Source organism: Natrix helvetica, assembly GCF_964273705.1.
Source record: "Natrix helvetica genome assembly, chromosome: 6".
Taxonomy (NCBI): Eukaryota; Metazoa; Chordata; class Lepidosauria; order Squamata; family Natricidae; genus Natrix; species Natrix helvetica.
In genome coordinates this window covers 30,582,951-30,604,879 of record NC_138553.1, presented here as the reverse complement: position 1 = coordinate 30,604,879, position 21,929 = coordinate 30,582,951, and the positions used below count along the sequence as shown (strand labels likewise).

Here is a 21,929-nt window from a genome sequence, read left to right as displayed (position 1 = left end):
TACTGCCATAGGTAACTTGCCCACTTTAAGACTTGTGGACTTCAACTCCCAGAATTCGTCGACTTGAACTCCCAGGCTTGAACTCCCAGACTCATTCTGGGAGTTCAAGTCGACTAGTCTTAAAGTGGCCAATTTTGGAGACCTCTGGGCTACTCCATCGATGGGCGAGAAGTGGGAGGCGGTGTGTGAGTGGTGCGCAAGAGGGGAGCGGGGGGACAGGAGGAACGTCTCAGAGTTCTGGAAAAAACGTCGGTTTCAGATGACTGGATCAAGGAGGCAAGAACCCAGGCGAAGGGTTGCGTTTTCGTATCTTTGCTGCCGTCTAGCGGTCGTCCGGATGCTTTTCTAAATTTCACTCAACTTCTTTCCACGCTGATGCCCTCGAGATGCGGAAAAAGGACCACCGCCCGCATTCCCAGCTACCCGACCAAGGTTTTCTGCTTTACAAAGTTGTCTTTCCATCGCCTTCTTAAAATGCCCGTTTTTGAACGCCCCAAACCCAGACGTCACTCAAATAACAAGGATTTTACTATTTGCTGCCATGGCTTGGGGTCGTCAAGAGTTTTCCAAGTCAACTGACTTTCCGAGGTTTACTGATAAACCGGTTTAATATTTGTTGTCACAGAGGACAAAAGATATAGATCTGGTGGACTTTAGCTGCAGAGGAATAAAAACAAGGTGAACATTATGAGGAATTTCTTAGGAACAATTTTATTGATTTATAATTGGAGCCAATTATCTGCTTTTAGTAGGTTCAGTATATAAAAGTATTGTAGGTCTGAATTTGTTGTATCGGATAAAAAGTGGATTCAATGGCCTACATTAGCAGTTCTCAAATATTTTGGTCTCGGGTCACCTTTACATTCTTAAAAACATTTGAGGACTCCAGACTGCTTTGGCTTTTGTGGGATATATCTTATATTGATATTTTATTTAATTATAGTTGATATTTTATTTAATAATTTAAAATGGAGAGATTTTAGAACATGTATTTATTAGTCTTCGCTGACCCCTTGAAAGGGTCTCGGGGACCCCCAGCCTACACTTTGAGAATCCTGGCCTACCAGATTCTTTTCTAATTTTGAGGCTTGGTTTGAATGAAACTCTTGCCAATTGCATTTTAGCTATGTAAGCTCAGCCTCTGCCATTCTTATGAGTCAGAATGTCCTGTGAATCCAAATAGGATTTAAAATTCAGCCAGAACTGATGGGGTATCTTTTTCACTTTAGAACTTTTTACTACTGATTTGAGAAATGTGATGTTGGCTGAATTTAAGTTAAACTGAGAAACATTGGAATTGGCCAAAAGTGTATTTCTCTTCACAATTTAAGCAGTATTCAAATAGATTCTGAATCCAACTTGTCTGAGAATAACTCCTTTGAATTCACTGCCTGTAGGACTGAATTGTCAGCCACATACCTAATGCCTGCAATCTGACATAACTATACCCACACTATGAAGTGTAAATGTTAACAGGAAATTCATTAGGGTGTTTAGTATTAGTAATACCTATTCAACCTTTGGAAAAAAACTAGTTGGCACGAAAAGTCAACAAGGGAGTCTTTATTTCTTTTTATAATAATCAGTATGTCGCATGTTGGGAGAGTATACACCTAGGAGTTAGAAGAAAGAATGTTTATAGATCAAAAATTTGTGTTGGAATGAAACTCCAGTTTGCTTTGAGCAACCAACTTTGAGATCATAGAGAAAAAATAACATGATAGAAAGTCAGCAGGAGGATTTCTGAGGTACAGATTAAGCACTTTTTTTTTTTGCTGGCTGTAGATTAGGGAGTTTGCTTGAATCAAATCAACAGCGCCACCTTTTGGCTGAATTATGGACAATGAATATTCATTTTCAGAACAGAAATTAAGACAACATAAACACGCATCTACACTTGCTTTGAAACATACTTTATGCATAAAAATATAGGAAGGCATCTAAGGATCACTGATCTTCCCATCTTCATGGACCATAATTTATGAGAAGTCCGCAATGATCTCAACAGAAGTTTTCCTCAGCTCTGCTTTGCCTGCATATGCAATATCTATGTTCTGTCATTGAGCTGTGATCATTCTGGTCCTAAAAAATAGACACACAGTTCTCTCAATCACAAGAATTGTCCTCCATTCTCTTTATTTATATTCTGGAATAGTCAGATAATGAGGAAAATCTGAGCAGGAGAGATACATGGACAACATTATTATTGATCTGATTTATCCTACAACTGTTCTCAGTGGGGGGGGGGACTTTTACACTGATACTTAAGATTCCTTCCCTATTCTATCTCATTACTGATGTGCTGATATGAGGAAAAGGTCCAAGTGGATAGAAGGATTTTTGACTCTCTTTCAAGCTTATTTTCTCAGAATTGGTTCTAAAACTGGATGTAAAGTTTATTAGTACAGAAATTGCAATTGGAGCAAAGAAGGAAGCAGGGGTGTTTAGGAAGACAACATGATGGCAATTCAAGTTTTTGATGAAGTTTTCTTGTTTTCCTTAGTTTCATATCTTGGCTTTAAATCAACCCAAGGACATTACATTTGTTCAACATAATCTATATATGGGGTATGGGAAGTTATATCATTTTCCCCCACAAAGTTTTGCAATAGTCCAGGTGTTACTGTGCTTAGAAGTGCGATTTTATACTGTTTTATATGGTTATGTAATAATCCAAATTCAGAAGGGGGAATATGCTTTGAGGTGAAGGCTCACTTAAAAGATTTGTGCAGCGGAGTAGGAAATAGCACAATGGATGTGAGGTATTGAGAGGTCTGAAATGTGTGCCCACACAAGCAATGAAATCCTCTTCCCCCTTTCAAATCCAGATTGTTGTACAGCTTCAAGAGAGATAATTGAAGATTTGAAGTCTTAGTTTTTCGGCCTGTTTTTCAGCCATTTTTGGGACAGTATTCAGGCCGCTTTCTGCACCGTTGTTTGGGCTATTCAGTAGTAGTAAATAAATAGAGAGGGAAAATGTACCTTGTTGAGGCCTTTAACTCAATTTCCCTCTCTATTTACTACTACTGAACATCCAAAATGGCCCCCAAAACGGGCAGGGGCAGGGCAGCCAGTCGTGGGATTAGCCAGTTCACCAAACTGGGTAGAATTTTAACAACCAGTTCACTTGAACTGGTCCAAACTGGCTGAATCCCACCTTTGGTCTCCGTAGCTAATGTCAATATTCTTGGGGGACTTCATGAAGTTGTGGAGAACCATGTAGTAAAAGTATTGCATCACTATGGATACTAAATTGAATTGCCAAGTTCTTTCTGGACTGTTTCAGCAAGATTTTTCTTAGTTTACCTAAATACTTTGTGCCTGTTGGTATTTCAGACTCATAATTACTTTTTGCTTTGGTGAAAGCTTGACTTTTAAGAAAGTTACTATAGGAGATTCCCATGCTGTATGTGTAATGATATATGTAATGGATCAGTTTGCACAATGCCCTGAACTTCATAAGCTAGGTTTATATAAGACACTGAGATACAAACTAGCCAACCACATTGAATACTAATGTGTTGTATGAATGCAAACGCTCTTGGAATTTTATAGACTAACACAATATTATGGCACAGATAAGTTAAATGCTTCAACATTTCAAAGCACTAAAGGGCCATGTTGGCGAACCTATGGCACGCGTGCCACAGGTGGCACATGCAGCCATATCTGAGGGCACATGTGCTGTTCCCCTATGTCTGCTCCAGCGGACATGCGCGTGTTGGCCAACTGATTTTCGGCCTTCCAGAGGGCAGGGAAGGCCGTTTTTGCCCTCCCCAGGCTTCAGGAAAGTGTCCTGAAGCCTGTGTATGGCAAAAAATGGCCCAACGGGCCTACCGGAAGTCTGGAGGCTTCAGTGAGGCCTGCAGGCATGCGCGCAATGGGGGAGAAGCATGAGAGGTTGTGCATGCATGCGCTGGAGGGAGGGCATTGCATTATGGGTGTAGGCACTTGCTATAGGGGAACAACGGTGATTCTGCCTTTTTTTTCTACACATGCATAAAACCAGTTATTTCAGTTCTAACTTGTATATTTAGCAACAGCATGCTTTTTCCATGTCACAAGTTCCTATGAGTCATTTCACAATCTGATATGGTAGTTTTTACATCATTTATTGATTGGGATTGGTCTATTTGTTCTAGGTCCTGCAATTCAGCTTTGAAATTCTGGGCATGAAAAGATCAAAAATGGATTATATTTACATTTGGGTTTACACGATAATCCAATAAACTGGAGCCAACATAAAGTTTTGATTAAACCTGGTCTTTAATATTTTACGATAAATGAAATGTATTTACTTTGGTTTGAGTGTGCCAAAATCTTTTCTGTACTCGTCTGATGAAGGGACAAAACTGTTATTTCCTTTCCTCTTTCTTTCTTTTTCAGCTCATGAAATATGAAAACTTCCCTGGGAGACTTATTTCTTTCTGCATACTTCATCTACTGTCTAAGAAAAGAATCTGCAGTTGGTAAAATGTCATCCTTACTACCTCCTGCTGTTTTTAGTATATAAAACACATAGATTGTGGAGAGGAAGTGTTGTTGGCATTGAAGTTACTTAGAATAGAGTTCAGAGGAAAGGAAGCTGCATAGCTGATAGTTAAACCAATTTAGTTCCCCACATTTTATGTTATCTGGAAATAGGGCAAAGGGAATGACCAGTTATATAGCAACCCCCACATGTCACCAGGTTTCACAAGGGCCTTAAAAAAGACAGTGACAGTGATTCAGTATTGATGGGCAAAGAATGATAATTTACTAGAAATGTGGAAAACCTTAGATTTCAGTTATGTTATTTATTTTTATTTGTTTATTTAATTTACTCTCACCGCAGTCAGAAGACAGTGGATTACAATCTCATCAATTTACTTTAAAACATTCATAGTACTATGTATTAAATCAGAGTAAGAAATTAAAAAATGGTTATTAAAATGACCATTTAATGTCACAAACCAAAGCAAGAAACATAACCAATAATTACATTCATAATTCAAAACCTCTTTTAAACAGTATCAACCTCAGGAGTCTTTTTTTACAAAAATGGTTATCATGATGTTAATATTTTTCCCTTCGTTCACTCTTTCCTCATCTGCTATCTAATAAACTAGCAAGTGCAGAAGAGGGTCTTTAAAAAGGTACTGGAATGCAATGAAGTGTGTTTTTATGTTAAAAAGATATTTGTGCAGATATATTTCAGACTTTCTTCCAGCAGCAAGGTCCCTGGGGTCTCTGGGATTGATGTCCATTCCACTTGGTTAGTCATAAGAAATTCAGTCTAGTAAAAGAATTTAAATCTTGATTTTCGCCTCTATAAACACACATTCTTTGTGCTAAAGAACGGTCTGCACTAGCTACTTACTGAATTGAATGTTGTTTTACTCTAATGCTGCTTTTGTTTGGATAGTGCAAATCTACAAGATTCAGGCCACAGTCAAATAGATGTTAAGAATCTTCTAGAAAGCCCCTCAACCATAAGAAGCAATTTACCATATTTTTCGGAGTATACGACGCACCAAGATTTTGAAGAGGCAAATTAAAAAAAAAAGTTTTTGCACTCTGCAGACCTCCCAAAAATGTCCTGTTTTTCGTGAAAATCGGCCCGTTTTTTTTAAAGAAAGGGCATGCATAGCCTTTAGGAGTCTTGTAGAGTGATTGGGGGTGGGGCAAAAACGAGCAAAAAGGGGCACATTTTTTGCGAAAACGGGCCAGTTTTTTGTCAAAACAAAAGGGCATGCATAGCCTTTATGAGGCTTATAGAGTGCTCCTGTAGGCTGGGGGCAGTGGTGGATTTCAAAATTTTTTAGAACCTCTTCTATAGGTGTGGCCTGCTTTGTGGGAGTGGCTTGCTGGCCATGTGACTGGGTGGGAGTGGCTTGCTGGCCATGTGACTGGGTGGGAGTGGCTTGCCAGCCATGTGACTGGGTGGGCATGGCCAACTTGTAAAATGTGGTGAAACTCACTTAACAATGTTCTTGCTTAGCAACCAAAATGTTGGCTCAGAAACTCTGGCATTTAAAGCATGCAAGTCTTAAAGCTGTCAAGTTACAAGACCCTTGCACCCCTAACCCTTTAGAAAAAAAACCCCAGGGGTGTTCAAACTTGACAGCTTTAAGACTTGTGGACTTCAACTCCCAGAATTCCTCTTCCAGTCATGTTGGCTCAGGAACTCTGGCATTGAAGTGTGCAAGTCTTAAAGCTGTCAAGTTACAAGACCCTTGCACCCCTAACCCTTTAGAAAAAACCCCAGGGATGTTCAAACTTGACAGCTTTAAGACTTGTGGACTTCAACTCCCAGAATTCCTTCTCTTGCTCTTTATCTTGAGCTGGAACTGGTTTTAAACGGCACTGTAGATTTGTGGAACCTCTTCTATAGAAGAGGTTAGAACTGGCAGGAACCCACCCCTGGCTGGGGGAGGGGCAAAATTGAGCAAAAAACGGCCCGTTTTTTGGTCATTTCTTCCCTCCCCAGTCCCCAGGAGCACTCTGAAAGCTTCCTAGAGGCTATGCACAGCCATTTTGGTGAAGGGGCGGGGTTTTGGGAGCCAAAAAATGCTGTATTCAGTGTATAAGATGCACCCAGATTTTCAGCCTCTTTTTTGAGGGAAAAGGGTGCGTCTTACACGAAAACTATGACAGTCTCTATTTTTTCCCCAAAGTAATGGGACTATGGTCCTGAACTCCACATAAATCTTTGGGCTATGATTAAGTGCACCTTTGCTGTCAGGTATCATTCTATAGTTTATTCTTTCCCTCCTGCCACAGAAGCAGTGCCATCTTCCCTCTAGTTTCTAGTCCCTGACTAAGGCATTCCAGACTAAGTCCCTTGAGGGAGCTAAAGTACAAAACCCTGGTCAAACCCAGACTACAGAAATTACATTCAGAAACCATTATTATTTCTTTAGATTGCTTAATTTATTTTGATTCTGGCAGAGCTTTTTGCAATTTTATAGGGGCGTGTCAATTTTTTCAACTTTCAATTTCCAAACACAAGGGGTGCTCAAAGGTTGTGACATACCTTGGGGGTAGTAAATATATTCTGGTTACTTTAATATAATTTATGTGCTTGATGAATAACTACATAAATATCATAACTTTTAAACATTTTGTTTATTTCATTTCACAGGTTCGGCTGTCTTTCTCTTTTCGTTAAACATTATTTTGTCTGAGAGTGTTAATACTGCTGGTCTCGTTTCCTATGAGAGTGATAACTGATCTGTAATGGATTCTAAAAAAGAACAAGACTGGGAACATTCACTCATAAGAGCAACCTAATAGGGGCTGGCAGAGACTTGTTGCTATCTGAACTCCCAATATTGTGAGGCATTCTAAGATATGGCCAACTGTTAAGAGAACAAAGTAGTAATAATGCTAGAAACTACCCAGTAACCAGTCTAGCAAGAGACATATATCCAAAAGTACTTGAACCATGGGAATGAGTGAACAGTTCTTTTGTGACTCCTGTTGTAAATTTACGAGAGACAATATTGAAAAAGATCCAAGAGAGCTGGGATCAAGCCAAAAACATGTCTTGGTAGAGGAAAGCTAGATGTCAAAGAGATTTTTCACTGTGAAACTTGACAAACTGTTTGACATCCTCAACAGCAAGTGTCAAATTGTCCTGTGTGCCAAATTTGGCTGCCCTGCTGACTACAAAAAGAAGCTCACATTAATTGTCCCTGCCCTAAGGAGACAAAGATACCATTGAAGGAACTTGCTTTCATTAAGGGTCAGAGAGACAGGATTGGTTCTTTTGGATTGTACCAGATTGATTTGCCCGATGTGCCCGAGCAGAAATTTCTAGGCAAAAGGCAAAAGTGACAGAGCAATGAGAGACAAAGGCTCGCTAAATATAAGCAGAAAAGTATTCAGACATTTCAATACTGACAAATGAAGTAATTATCTCTTACGGTGAAAATGAAGGACAGACAATAGATGATGAAGATGAAGAGGAATGTGATGGAAGTTACGAAGAGGCCTTAGACCAAACACATGTGCCCTCTACTTCAAAAGAAAATACAGAATACAATAGATTAGAAATAACAAAAGTCACTATGCAGAGCAGAGCATAAGATACAGTGTAGGTCTATGTGCCACAGCCGCCTTCATAGATGCTGGTTTGATTACCAAAGAAAACAAGAGACTTGTAATTGATCACAATAAAGTCAAGAGAGTCCGGGGAAAAATTATGAAGTCACTAGATCAAGTATTTGATAGACTCTGTAAGAAGGGCAAAGTAGAATGCATCTTCTTAGACAGCCATATGGATGCAAGTAAAGTTATGCTGAAAGCAAACAATTCAGACCAGCAATTCCCCAGTATCATCAGAGAACATTAATCTGTGTGCAGTGAGCCAGGTGGAAGATATCTTTATCATTTCACTCCAGAGAAAGACTCAAAAACAGGAAAACCTGTTAAAGTGATTGCGGATAATCTGGTGTATTTCATGAAGAAGAAATTCATTGACAAACATTGGAGGCCTTTGGAGGAGAGTCTACAAATGTTAATACTGGCTGTGAAGATGGTGCCATACACTGGATAGAGGTCAAGCTGGACTGGAAGTTGATTTGTGTGTACACTCTACACGAATGAGTTACCCCTAGGGCACTTAATCACAAAATTGTATGGGAAGTCCTTGTCTAACAACAATTGGGTATATAAAATTGGCAATATGCTAGGCACTGCAACAGAACTTGATATTGATCATTCACCAGAGTTTCAAATGGTGAACCTCTCATTTCACGGAATGACAGTGTTGTAGAGGATCTCTCTACTGATCAAGCGTATGGATGTAGGATCACACAGGCAATAAGGACAGGAAAATTTCCCACTAAACTGGCTGTTCTGGAAATTGGCCTCATAAGCCATTGATGCTGGTTGATAACTGCAAATAGGCTTTGTTAAATATAGGTTTCAAAACATGGCTTCAAAGGCAAAACTCTCCAAAACGTAAAAATGATAGTGGAAGACATTGTTGGTGTGTACTACCCTTGCTGGTTCAACATCAAAGTAAAATTTTACTGGATTGAAGTCCCATATCATGTGATGTTCCAGCTGCTGTAAGTCAAAACTGCAAAAGAAGGCTGTAGTGTATGCTGTTTTGACATCCATTCAGTATGGTATGTTTTCAGTGAAATGATAATCCAGACAGTCTTGTGTTCAGATGACATTCAAGAGAGGAGAGCTGGTGTACAAAAGATCATTGACTTGAAGGGTGCAGACGATGATGCACTGGGAGATTTTTCTGTACGTGCAAGAAAAAAGCCTTTAATCAATGCCAGAGCATCCACTCTGCTGGAAGTGATTGAGTGGTCTGAAGGTGTATATGAGCCACTTTTGATGTGCAGACTGACTACAGCAGAAAGAAAGGAGTAAGTACCACAGTGGCCCTGTCAAGCCCAATCAATAGAGAGATCACAGAGACAGGAAGCAGAGTATATACTGGAGAAATGTGAGGGTTATATCAGAGGCCAAGAAGCAAGTCACTGGCTGATGTCGAAGAACAAGTCAAAACAAGACGTTATGAAACTTGCTTAAATATTTTTGTAACTCAGATAATTGCTTTCTGGTGTTAGTTTATGATTGCATGGATTATTTTTTGCTTAGCTAGATAAGATTCATGCAGAAAAAAAACCTTTAATTTTTGTAGCACAAGGTGCAATTTTGAAAAGATAAAGTTAACAGTATTTGCATTCTAAGAGACTTTGGTGGGTTATATGATCAAACGTGGATTTACCATACCAAGCTAAACATTGTACAATTGCAAAAATAACAGCAGTTTGAATTCTTTATGTAAAAACACATATTTTTAGAAACCCTCACTGAAAAAAATTGCAAAAACTAATGTTCACCTCATTAAATGACACATCCCAAAAGCATACTACCATATCAGGCCCTTCAGATCGAATTCTAAAGTGCACTATTGTTATGAGGGCAAGTCTGCTTCCATTCAGTTGAGATATTCCGAGAATATTCTGGATTCATCTGCATTACAAGGAAAAAGGTTTATTTCATAAATTGGTTCTGCTTAATTCTTCCTTGTGTTTTGTTCTTTGTATCGATGAATGGGCCATTAATGCAGTATACCTTCAGCAAATATATTTTGCATTGAGGTTTTCTGTAACTAAGAGCAAGAATAAATAAATGATAAGCCAAACAAACTTTAGCATTACATGTAAGGTATATACCATTATGTAAATATTTCTGAAGTACAAACTTATCAGGAGAGCAAATTCAGTTGGGGTGTGGTACAACCATAGTTTGGCCCTGAATTAATGAGTCATAATTTCAAATACTTCCTCCTTCTTCCCACTACAGTAGACTCTTATGTTTTCGCCAGGAATAGTAGCTTCTTCAAAAAGTCATGCAGACCCCATTTTTCTCTTTAAAATCTTGCATCATCTTCTGGTAAGTAAAACACAAGTCACTAACTGGTCAAAAGTATCATCAATTTCCTCACAGAACTAGGAGATGATATGACAGATGTGAAAGACAGATGTGATATTTAAAATTGTGATTATATATAGTATATGCCCACTGAAAATGCAGTACACATACTCCAGTCTTACACTGTATCACAGGGGTGTCCAAACTTGGCAACTTTAAGACTTGTGGACTTCAGCTCTGCTGGCTGGGGAATTCTGCGAGTTGAAGTCCACAAGTCTTAAAGTTGCCAAGTTTGGACACCCCTGCTGTATCAGTTTATTCAGAAGGCCATGTTGCATAGGATTGCAGCTGTGTTTGAATTTGTCTTCACCCTCTTGAAGCCAGCTGGATTTGTATAAGGATCACTTGTGGCTGACACATTCTGGTTTCATTTTCAAAAGCAAAAACGTGTGTAGGGAAAATACTCTAGTAAAATTAGCAGCCGGAAAATCACTTCTGTCAAGAAATACATATAGCTGGAGCTATACAGTTGAATTCCAAATGTATAAATAGTTTTCAGTTCTTGAAAGAAAGTTGGTAGGCAAGGGAAATTTTTCAATTACAATTTCTCTACCCATTTTGCTGAGTGGAGAGGCATGGAGACTCCATAAACTTTACTGGCTTTAACCTCTCTTAAGATTTCTATATTTAGTTTCACAGAACATAATATTCCAGACAGTGTTTCACTCCTATTAAGCAAAGCATTTGGGTAGGAGCTTGAATAATCCTATTGCTGGATTTCAAATCCTTAAGCATTACCAATGCACAAGATCATTTTCAGTTTGCACTTTATTGACTACTCAGGTAACTCCTAAGACAACTCTGAACATCCCATAGACCTCTTGATATATAAAATATGGAATGTGGACCAAAGCTTACATTATATGTTTGCTTGTTTGTTTATACTCCATTAACTGAAGACTTTAAATTATATTGTTATGTTAAATGATCCAATAAACTTTCCCTGCCAACGTTTGGAAAACTTGATACAGTGCGAGTGCAAATGAGTGAATGATAAAGCTGATCTTTGTTGACAAATTGAATTTTCTGTACAGTCTGAAATTATTATCTTTATCAGAAGGACTCATTGTGGGTGTGTTTCTTCATCTTCACTTTATAAAATAGAAAGCCAAAATCTATATTAACTGCTCTAATGATTGAAGGGCTGGAGATATGTTTATAAATGATAATGCCAACTGTCACAGGTTAATCTCTCTTCTAATCTTGAATTGCAAACAAAATATCTGAAGTAGATCCATGATTTATAATGCTTAAGCTTCCAATGAATAACTGTCCAATGGTTAAATTATGTGGCATTCCATTTTAATACATTGGAAATACATTTCACAGTGGATGCATAAAAGATTTCAAGCTTGAAACTGATATTCTGAGCATGTTGAGATTGGAACAGAATCATGTTGAAACTGTCCTTTGAATGAAATGCACTGGTTTGTTGAAAACTTGAATCAAACAGCCATTTTGAACAGTATTGTTTCAAGTATTCTAAGAGGCTCTTTGTTTTTACAAGGACATTGCAACGTGATTCTATCTCTACTGCTTGGACAAAAATAGGTAAGGAAATGGAGCAAGGGAAAAATAGCATTTACATAAACACATGCTCAAAGTAGATGCTGTTATTAGGGCCCAGCCACCAACTTGTTTGTATGTTAAACAAATCTCAAGCCAATAAACAGTAAATACATATATATTTGCTCCTCTTCTTGTTCAGGGCTCAGTTGAATGAATCATGGTATAGATTGTTCCTTGCTAGGCTTCTATAGCTCTTTCTGTGGGGGCAAGGTGGGAAAATGTACTTAAACAATCTTATAGGAATTTTTAAAAAGTTTCCACAAACTTTTTTCCCCCTAGAGTAGGGCATGGAACATAGAGATGATTCAATTGGAAAATAATTGACAGGGAATGTTCCAATGGGACGCTCTAGGCAAAGTAGTAGTGCTTCTTCCTACCTTTGAAGCACATAAATTAGTGTAAAATGACCTCCCAGTGACTTTTTCCACTCTGTCCATACTTTTATTTGTAATGGAAAAAAACGTTGTCAAATTACATCAATATCCAGCTCATATCCTTTCTAAATTATCTTGATCATTATGAATTAAGAGCAATATTAAGCCATGTAATTATAATACTTAATATAATATTTCTGCATTCTTCTGTGTCTGGATTATAAACTCTAATGCTAACTGAAGCCTTTTTCGGAATCCAGTGGGCACGAAGTTAGTTCATATTCTTACATTGTCATGCAGTTTGTTTAAACAACCAGGATAGATGGCTGAATCAAGCTGTCACAACTGTGTGAGAAAGTGGTTACATATTCTACACCCCATTAAAAAGAACACAAATATTTTAACACTGCATACTTTTCCATATATGTATGTGTGTTTATTTAGAGCTGAAAGAAACAAGCTCTCTTACCCTCTTCCTTGAGCGTCTTCCTGTTCCAGTTCGAAATAAAAACAAGCGCATGTCCCAGGTTCCCTTTCATTGTGTAATTTGTTTTATTTATTTATTTCCTTTAAACATCCCTTTAAGGGTGAAATGAAATCCAACCATTTACAGAGAAAATGATTTCAGTATGTACACACTGATTTACCCTTACAAAATTATTAATATAGGTATTATAAATTAGACTTTAGAGGACTTCTACGTATTTGGTGAGTCCCACATAAACCTTAGCCAACACGGGCCACGAAAGCTATTTCGGTTTGCTAGTATAAGATATCCCACATCCTTTCCTTGAGAAACAGAAGTCCTATTTTCGGGACTTCTCTCTGTGATAATTATACAGGACAGTGGTGCATCCTTGTTGCCAAACTTTCTTTTTAAGCCAATGTACCAAGCCTAGTAACTTCAATGGTGGTGTAACACAATGACCTCTCTGTCCTAATACTGTAATGCTATTAAGGCCTCTATTTCCTCCTATACCCACACAACTAGACTTACCAGCAACATATTTTCCCTTTTAAAGTTTCTCCAAAGGTGGAAAAGCACCTTGGGAGTAGACATAAATGAAGGCGAGAGCAGTCCCTTTCTTTATTAAAGCAGCTAGCTTTTAATGGACTTATCAGACATAATATCTTCTTGTCCCTTAAAATCTATGCCAGAATGTAAGTAGAGGTCAGACAGCCATCACTTTTGAAACCAGGGGTAAAAAAGAGAAAAACATAGTGATTGGCCAGGAGCAAGCAATGAATCGCTATAAATATCAGTTCAGTTGCAAGGTATGTTTGTCTGCAGTTTTAAAAAATTACAGCACTTAGGAATGATTCAGAATCTCCTTGAACAGTAGGCCTGCTAAAGAAAATATAATGAGCTTCCTGTTTTTGTAATACAGATGTTGGAAGATAATAAGGAGATAGATAGTAAGAGAAAGAGGGAAAGTAAGAAAAGAACCCCACAGAGTATCAAACGATGAGCATATACAATCCTTTAGTTAATGCCTGATATATTACTTAACTAGAAAAGGTTTTCTTAACTTGGTATTTTCCTAGATATTGGGATGGCAATTGCATTAATATTCAGCCACCACAGACTTTGCTTAAGCTGATTTGACTTCCATTCTAAGAGCAGGTTGTGGAAAGCTAAAATAAGATGTGCCAGAATTGTAGTGAAGATAAAAAAAGAAGAGAATTAGAACAAATGGACAAAGACGGTAGCATAACTCCAGAAGTCTCCTAAGTTGCTGCCTGTATTGTATAAGAGATTAAAAGATAAGAAGATAAGAATAAATTAAAGCCATGATTAGCCTAGTTCATATAAGAAGTAAATAATAGAACAGTTCCTGGCTTCTGCTATGGTAAAAGCTGCAGAAAATGGACTACAGAGCACATCCCAACTGCAGTCACAAAATGAGCACATAAAAGCTGATAAGATAAAAAAAGCTTCTCTCTCTTTATGTGCTTCTCTATATTGAGAGAAATTCATGTTTTATAAAGAAGGTCATTGAATTCCCCCACTTGCAATTAAAGAGAGGCATAGCCTAGGATGAATATTATCGCCTGGTTTGATCAGGCTGTAAATTTGGAAAAAGGAATACTGTAGAATGTCGTAGGAGTAAAGCGTTCTCTGAACACTAAACAAATGAGAAGCTAAGGTCCAAAAGCAGACTGCAAAGTAAGCACCACTTATCAACTACTCAGTATGGCTGCCATTGACTGTGGCAATTATGCTTAAACTCATCTACAGATTTGTTTGGAACAGTACAGTAGAATAGGGTGGGATAAAGGCTGTAAAGAAAATATATATTTTTGATCAACAACCGCTAATAGGCATTATCCTATTAGCTCCAGTTATTCATGATGGCTTGAGAAGGAAAAGAAAGAAAGAAAAGAGCCATTTCCCAAAACTAAGTCTCCCATATCCCCACAACAGATGCTCAAACGATTAGTGCAAAGTTCCTTACAGTCTGCTCTATGAAACTGAATGCTAGTAGCTATAAAATAAATAAATAGGTGGTTCATATACTAGAAGTGTTTCAGGCTACCCTGTGCAAATGTTTGTTGTTACTATTATTAAAGCAAAGGTTTTACTGTAAATTCTCCTTTACTCTCCCATTAGAGGTCAGTTTCAAGTTTCACTTTGATGCAATTGGAGGAGGAGACCAGAACAAAGAGTCCTTTCAGCGTCCCAGAGGAATTTAGTGCTAACTTATCCATTTAGAATGGGATCTGTTCCTTGGAAACAACAGTGGAAGGGAAAGAAAATAAAGGGAGAAAAAGAGATGTGGGAAAGAAAAAGGTGGTAAAAAAATGTAGAACGATAAAAGAAGAACTCAGAAACATTTCGGCTGCATTTTGGTGACAGATGGAGCCAAGAATTTGTGCTAATGGGTGAATTAAGAATTCATGGGCATTTATTGTAAAAGTCAATCACAGTCGCACATACAAAATGTAGGTGGTAAATTATATGTGTATCACAATCAATGTTGACTGAGCTGAAGGGAAGGGTGCATTCTTCTAGGAAACACTACAGTAATAGTATAGAAAAACATCTCTTGTTTGTCTTTTTAAGTAAAGTTGACTTGGAACCCAATGGTCAGATATGCTTCAACCTCCCAGTTCATGTCTCACTGAGTATAAAAGTGCAGTTTTTCCCTTGTTACAGTAATTTGGAAGGACCTCCTCCATTTGCTTTGTCCCTATCAATACTGAAGAAGCATCTCCCAATTACTGCTTTTTAATGGAATTATAAGCGCTACAAACTACAGCCTCTAGAGTAGCCTTCCCCATCTTTCCAAATGTGAAGTCCAACATATTTAGAGAACACTGCACTGGAAAGAGTTGGCCCTAAACTAAAGTGGACAACTTGCAATCTTTCTGATGTTGGATATCCACTTCTGTCACTTCTTATAACTGAGACATGGTAGACCTCCTGGTGGTTGAAGTTTAATTAGAACTAGAGAGCAATGGAGTTGTGGCCTAGACTCTCATTTCATCACAAGGGTGAAGGCAAAACACTTCCTGCATCTGCAGTTAAGAAACACTAAGAAAACTTGCGTTTCACTACCTTCAGTTCCTCACTAGTGGTTCTTTTGCAATTGCTACACATTTGCTTTAGCATAACCACAAGACCCTTGAAATACTCTTCTCTGGTCTCCTTTGACATGACAAATCTTTCTCACAATATAAGGCATATGTATCTTCTCTGGCTCAGTTTAATTTTATGATAGAGCAAGTAACAACATCTAGAGAGGGAAAGTTTAACATAATATTGACTCCATCCTTATGCTGATCACAAGATAAAAAGTAGTACAGATCTCTTCTTGATAACGACAGATTTTAAGCAAGCTCGGGCTCTTTTGTACTTATCATAAAATAATTTCTTTTTAAACTGTTGATGAATTCACTCAAGTAACAGAATATTACTTTGCTGGTAAAGGAGCCACCTTTGAAGCACAAACCAAAAAAATCTATTGGAGAAGAGTCTGTATTTAGATATTCACCACATAAAGAAAGTTAGAGGATGAATATACTGCCCAGAGTATACTGCCCAGGCAAAATGTGCAAAAAACAAATCACATACAACATGGTTTGCAGTCTCTAGAATGGTGGGACTTCAGTTATTGTAAAGGCAGAAAAGAGTGTAAAATGCTGGGTGGATCAAACAAGGAAAGAGGTATGTGCCAGAATAACACATTATGACAAAGAAACTCTTGTTGAACTCCTCCTCATTGCTTCATATATTTTCCTAGCAGCTAGCAAAATGTAAATCTTGACTTGTTTTTCATCCTTTCTTAGGGCCACAGACACACAAGTGATGGGGTGGCTGCACTGATATATTTCATTGAAATCTGCAAAAAAAAAAGGAACATAGAAATGCTTGGCATCCAGATTATAATTGTTGGCTTCTCATTTCATTTCCACAAGACACCCTCCTTTCCCGTCTCTGCCTTTGCAAACCAAATGATTGGTATTGGTATAGCAACAATATTATCTTGTCCTCAAAATGATGGCATCATAGAGCCAAGTACCTTTGCACTTCTTCTGTTTCAGAAGTAGAAAGACGGGCACTGGAGCTGACCTCTCCTTTCCTCTGAAGCATTAGACACACCCTGTTTTAGTTGCAAATGTAAACATCACATTGTGTTGCTGAAGAAGAGGGAAGTGTATCTGTGATAGCTATACTCTTTTCAAATCTGTGGGCTGCAGGTTGTGCTGTCATCTTATTCTTATATTAAAGGCTAGCTATCCAAATATATATCCAAAACCAGACAGCTTTTCAACCTTCATACCCTGCCAGTTTGTAAAGTTTCCCTGAATGTCCATAATCGTGAGATGGAAAGCAGAATTCTTTGGTGCTACTATGCTTCCATTGTGTGTGTGCTCCCATCTTTATATCCTCATATAACAGACGCACATGGCAACATATAAAATTCCTAGATGAGCTCAATGTCCATTTTCACTGACAAAATCTCTCTTAGTGGCCATATATTAGGAAAGCAGAACAGCCATTGATGCCAAAGTACTTAGGAGAAACTGGGTTTTAAAAATGGAATTGAATGTTATCCTTAGCTATACTACAAAGGCTGTAGAGGCTTTGGCACATTCATACCCTCACACATCCACTGCATGCTCCCCAGATCCCATGCTTCCTGCATCAGGTTTTTCTTCAATCCTACAAAATGTTCCTAGTTATTAACCTAACTAGGAGTCCATTTCCACACACACACATACCCTAAGTCTCTTGTCTGCAATGGGACTGACAGGTTAGAGAGAAGGTACAAATCCCAGCAGAATGGGGCAGGGGGAAAAACAAAAGACACAGTCTGACTTTCCCTTTTTTCCCAAAATATCCTGTTTTCTCATGCAAGCCCACTCCCCTCACCCTGTTCCCTTTGCCTTCTGATAGGGATTTTCCAACAAGTAACAAAACCGTTGATAATTCTTCAAAAGGTATTTGGGGGCATACATTTGTTCTTTGGGGTCTGCAGGTGGATACTCCTGGGTGGTACCATCAAACCACCCACCAGTCCGAATTAACTCCCGAATATAGTTAAGGTCTCGCTTGTCCTCATAGTCACCCCAACGGGGAAAGTCCCCATTCTGAGCTGAAACCAGTTTAAAATAAATTCCTTCCGGTGTAAAACACCAAGAGCAATGCCAGCCAGCAAAGTGGAGTGGACTGCCCAGTGACCACTGTACTAGGATGTGACCTGTGCTGTTTTCATACTGCCGAAAGCCCGACATGGTATAATATTCTCTCCGACGTAGGCGAATTCCATCAGTGGCATAAACAGCCTGGAGCATTCCAACTGTACAACCAGAAACCACTTCTAGAGTGCCAGGCTGCTTCCAGAAAAATCCATAGAGAGATTTGCGCATGTGGAAGGCAAAAGGCTCTGTCCAACCATCATAGAGTTTGAGGAAAAGCACACCATCCCGGGCCGGGATTTCATCCGCATCGTCAATAATGAAAACATCATCGGGGCGCAAATTGCGGAAGCGAGAGATGCCATCTCGAGTTAGGAAAGTACGCAGATAATCATCAGCAATCCAGCCATCCTGACGGCCACCAGGGGGGAAGTGATCCAGGAAGACATAGAGCACCTTGTGGCGGATGTAATCAAAGGAGCCATTGAGTAGCATCTCACGGAACTTGAGAGGGCGTGGTTCACCATATGCTGTGAAGTTTGATTCACAAACCACAAAGGCATCCACCACATCACCTAGTTCATGGAAACGCACATCCAAGAGGTCAAATTCATGATTCACATTGATGGCATTAATGACTCTCCTGGGCACCTCTCGTGGTGTCAGACGGTCTTTTGTGGGGAGATTTGAATACTGAACCACAGTGGGAACACCACAGCTGGGTCCATGCCAGCCTGTCAGGCACATGCACTCCACCCATTTACGTCGTTTTGTCCCACTGGCACTCAGAGGTTTACGGCCTGTGCGCCCTGATATAACTCCCTCTATCTTCTCCTCTGGACGTCCTGCTAGTGGCTTTTCCAATATCTTAGTCCCTGGCTTGAAGCAGACACCACCAGCTTTGGTGCGTACAAAGTATTCTGTGGTGTCTTCAGGCAGCACAAACTCAGCTTTGTGAAGCTCCTCAACAGCTTTGCTTGGGGAGAGAGGCTGAAGCAGTGGTGAGTGGGAATATAATGGGGTACGGAGAATTTCTGGACCCCCAGAGTCAGGGCTAGCCTGAGGTGTGACCGGTACATTGTTCCAGAATAAGTTAGAGACGAGGTTAGGGCTAAGCGATGCCAGCTCCCTGGGGAATGTGACATAGGAGAGGGCCTTCAAGAAATGAAGGAAGGAGATGAGGCAGAGACCAGCCATGCACAGAGTCAAAAAGAGCTTGTGGCGTCTCATCTTCATCCTGTGATGGAGAGAAAGGGAAGAGAGGGAACATTTGGTCATTTTTTTCACTAGCTTGCAAGAATGCTTAAACACTTTCAAATTTCTCTTTCCCCACTACAACAATCACTGACATAGGACACTAGCAAAAGTGCTTTAGAAAGATTACATAAATAATAGAGGAAAATAAAATCAATGCGATGTATATAAAAATGACTTTGCCAGATATAGGATAGGGCTACTTGGAGAAGACCAATGTTAATATAGGAAATGTAAGCAAATGTACGCAATCTACAAAATAGGATGAAACCAATGCAAGCCTAATTCTACCATGCTATTTATCTTCCTGTGGCTTGACTTCAGTCACTGACCCTTGGTGTCCTAGACAAAATTGTGGTTGCAAATTGACTAGTAGGCCTTCTCAGGTCTTACTACTCTTGTGTGGAACTTTGTATTAATTCTGACTTTCATGTAATTTATTTTCTAACTGTCAGTTGCATTAGGAGTTTTGCTCTGAATGATGGCCTGTAAAAGCACTAAAGAAAACGAACTAAGCAGTTAAATTACACTTAGAGGTAGCTCTGCTACTATTTTGACGTAACTATATAAAAACACTTTAAGTCAAGCAAAAATGACAATATTCATTTAAGTTAGCTGAAGTTATGTTAGCTGAAATCCTAAAATTCTACATCTTGGCTTTTCATCAGCCTAAAAGAGCTGACAGGAGGTGTCCAGTTATTCTCCACAATTCTACATCTTGGCTTTTCATCAGCCTAAAAGAGCTGACAGGAGGTGTCCAGTTATTCTCCACAATGGCAACCCTAAGCTGAAGGTTGGAGAGAATGATTGGCTCACCAAGTTTCCTATATAGTTTTCTTATTCCCAAAAGGAAGAAAATTTTAGAGATGGCAAGGAAGTCATTGTCTTTTATGGACACTATGAGAAGGGATCTCAATCCAACGACATTAATAGGTTACATTTTTTTATTTAGTTGCTGATGTTTCTATTAATGCAGGGTTAAGAAGCTACTGGCCCACAAGGTGTTCATGTATAAAGCCCTGCAGTCTTCATTTTTGACTCTGCTATGGTTTCGCAATATTAAGTGTTGTATGGATTCCCTTATACTGAACAAATATGTTTAATTTAATTAGAATACTGTTTGGAATTTTTTTCCCCTTTCTGTCTGCGAGCAAAATGAAAGTTTAAATTATGAGGGAAGGTATTGCTTTAGATGTTGGAAGAGAAATGAAGAAGTAATGCAGATGAAAATATAAATACAGCCTTGTGGTTATTAAGACTCTTTTTGTCTGACTTCAAGATAACAAGAAAAATTCATTAAAAAGCGGAACAGTTTCAGATGTTCTCATAAATGACTATTTACAGGACTCTAAGCCAGGTGCAAATTGAAAAGACAAGCCATACCGATAAATCACTTAGAATGAAAAGAAAAAAAGAATTTCCATGTCTATGGAGATTCTCAGTCATCCAGGTCATAGTTGTCCCAAAGGTGCTTTTTCAAGAGGCAACTGGACTTTCTGTATTTTTTTTTCTTTGAAGAAGCTTCTTGGATGAGAAGCAAATGTCTTCAAAGGGGAAAAAACAGCAAGTCCAGTTGCCTCTTGAAAAAGCACCTTTTGGGGAGCTGACGTCGCGACGACACGCAGTCGACACTTTTGCCGCTGGACGGTCCATTTGGATCTAAACCATCCCAAAGAGATGGTGACAGGGAAGAGTATGTCTTGCTGATCTCAGGGACATCGCAAAGTCCCTGATTGATCCAAGAGAAGCTCTTCTAGCCTCAAGCTGCTGAAGTCAGGACAGCTCCGCAACGGGAGGAAAGCGGAAAGAGAAAGTGTGTCCATCTGGTGGGGAAATCTTATTTTTATAAAAGACTGCCCAAAAAAGATTCAAGTTAAATTAAATTGGTAAAGAAAAGGAAATAAGCGGTGGAATTAAATATTATTGGACAGTGTGTTATCTTTTTTTATTTTTTATTTTTTCTACGGATGGAAGTTTTGTGAATATTTTTTACTTTTTAAAGTGAAAGTTTTGGACTTTCTTCTTCTATTTCTTTTTTTATCTATGGATTAAATTTTTTCCTTTACTTCTGCAATGCTGGTTCGGATGGATTTTTTCTTTTTATTTGGTTTCATTTAAGAACTTTATTTTTTCTAAGCCTGAAACATAAAGAAGATTTAAAAGGTATATAAAGAGGGTAGTAATCTTAGAGGGAAAAGAAGTTACACTGCCACTTGGAGATTGGAGGTTAGACCTGGAAACATTGCTTTTTCTTTTTTCCCTTTGATCATTTTGACCCTGCACTTCAAAGGCTTCAGCTTGTTTATAAAGAAGAGCATGGATTGTTTACGCAGGTGCTCTCTGGATGCTTGTTGCTAGCTGGAAAGAAGTGATAACAAAGATTTGTTTTTAAACTAGAGTGGCAGTGTTTATTAATTGGAAGGATGACACGACTCCAAAAAGAAACAATAACATTACAACAGATTATGTCTGGAATTCAAAAATCATTAGAAACAACAGAGAGAATTGAGAAGAGATTGGAAAATATTGAAAATATAAACTTTAATGTGGCAAAACCTGATGGAAAAATGGAAGATACTCAGCAAATATAAGATATTCAGCAAATGGAAAAAGTGGAGGCTGAGGTCCTAAAAATCCAGGGGGAAA

General features: G+C 38.7%; 1 protein-coding gene and 1 long non-coding RNA gene across 7 annotated transcripts in view; one reads left to right on the top strand and one right to left on the bottom strand.

Moving 5' to 3' along the window:
• Positions 1 to 19: 19 nt before the first annotated feature.
• On the top strand, positions 20 to 10,549 carry LOC309394195. The gene is made up of 3 exons (XR_014175709.1): positions 20 to 678; positions 4,387 to 4,469; positions 7,124 to 10,549. It is a non-coding gene; the product is annotated as an uncharacterized lncRNA (long non-coding RNA).
• Positions 10,550 to 12,459: 1,910 nt separating this feature from the next.
• Positions 12,460 to 21,929, bottom strand: part of MGAT3 (beta-1,4-mannosyl-glycoprotein 4-beta-N-acetylglucosaminyltransferase) — a 49,208-nt gene continuing 39,738 nt past the window's right edge. For all 6 annotated transcript variants that reach the window (XM_081958553.1, XM_081958552.1, XM_081958549.1 and 3 more), the window contains one exon: positions 12,460 to 19,266. In XM_081958553.1, coding sequence (XP_081814679.1) covers positions 17,760 to 19,265 — 1,506 coding nt within the window. In that variant the 5' untranslated portion in view covers position 19,266 and the 3' untranslated portion in view covers positions 12,460 to 17,759. The remainder of the gene's footprint in view (positions 19,267 to 21,929) is intronic.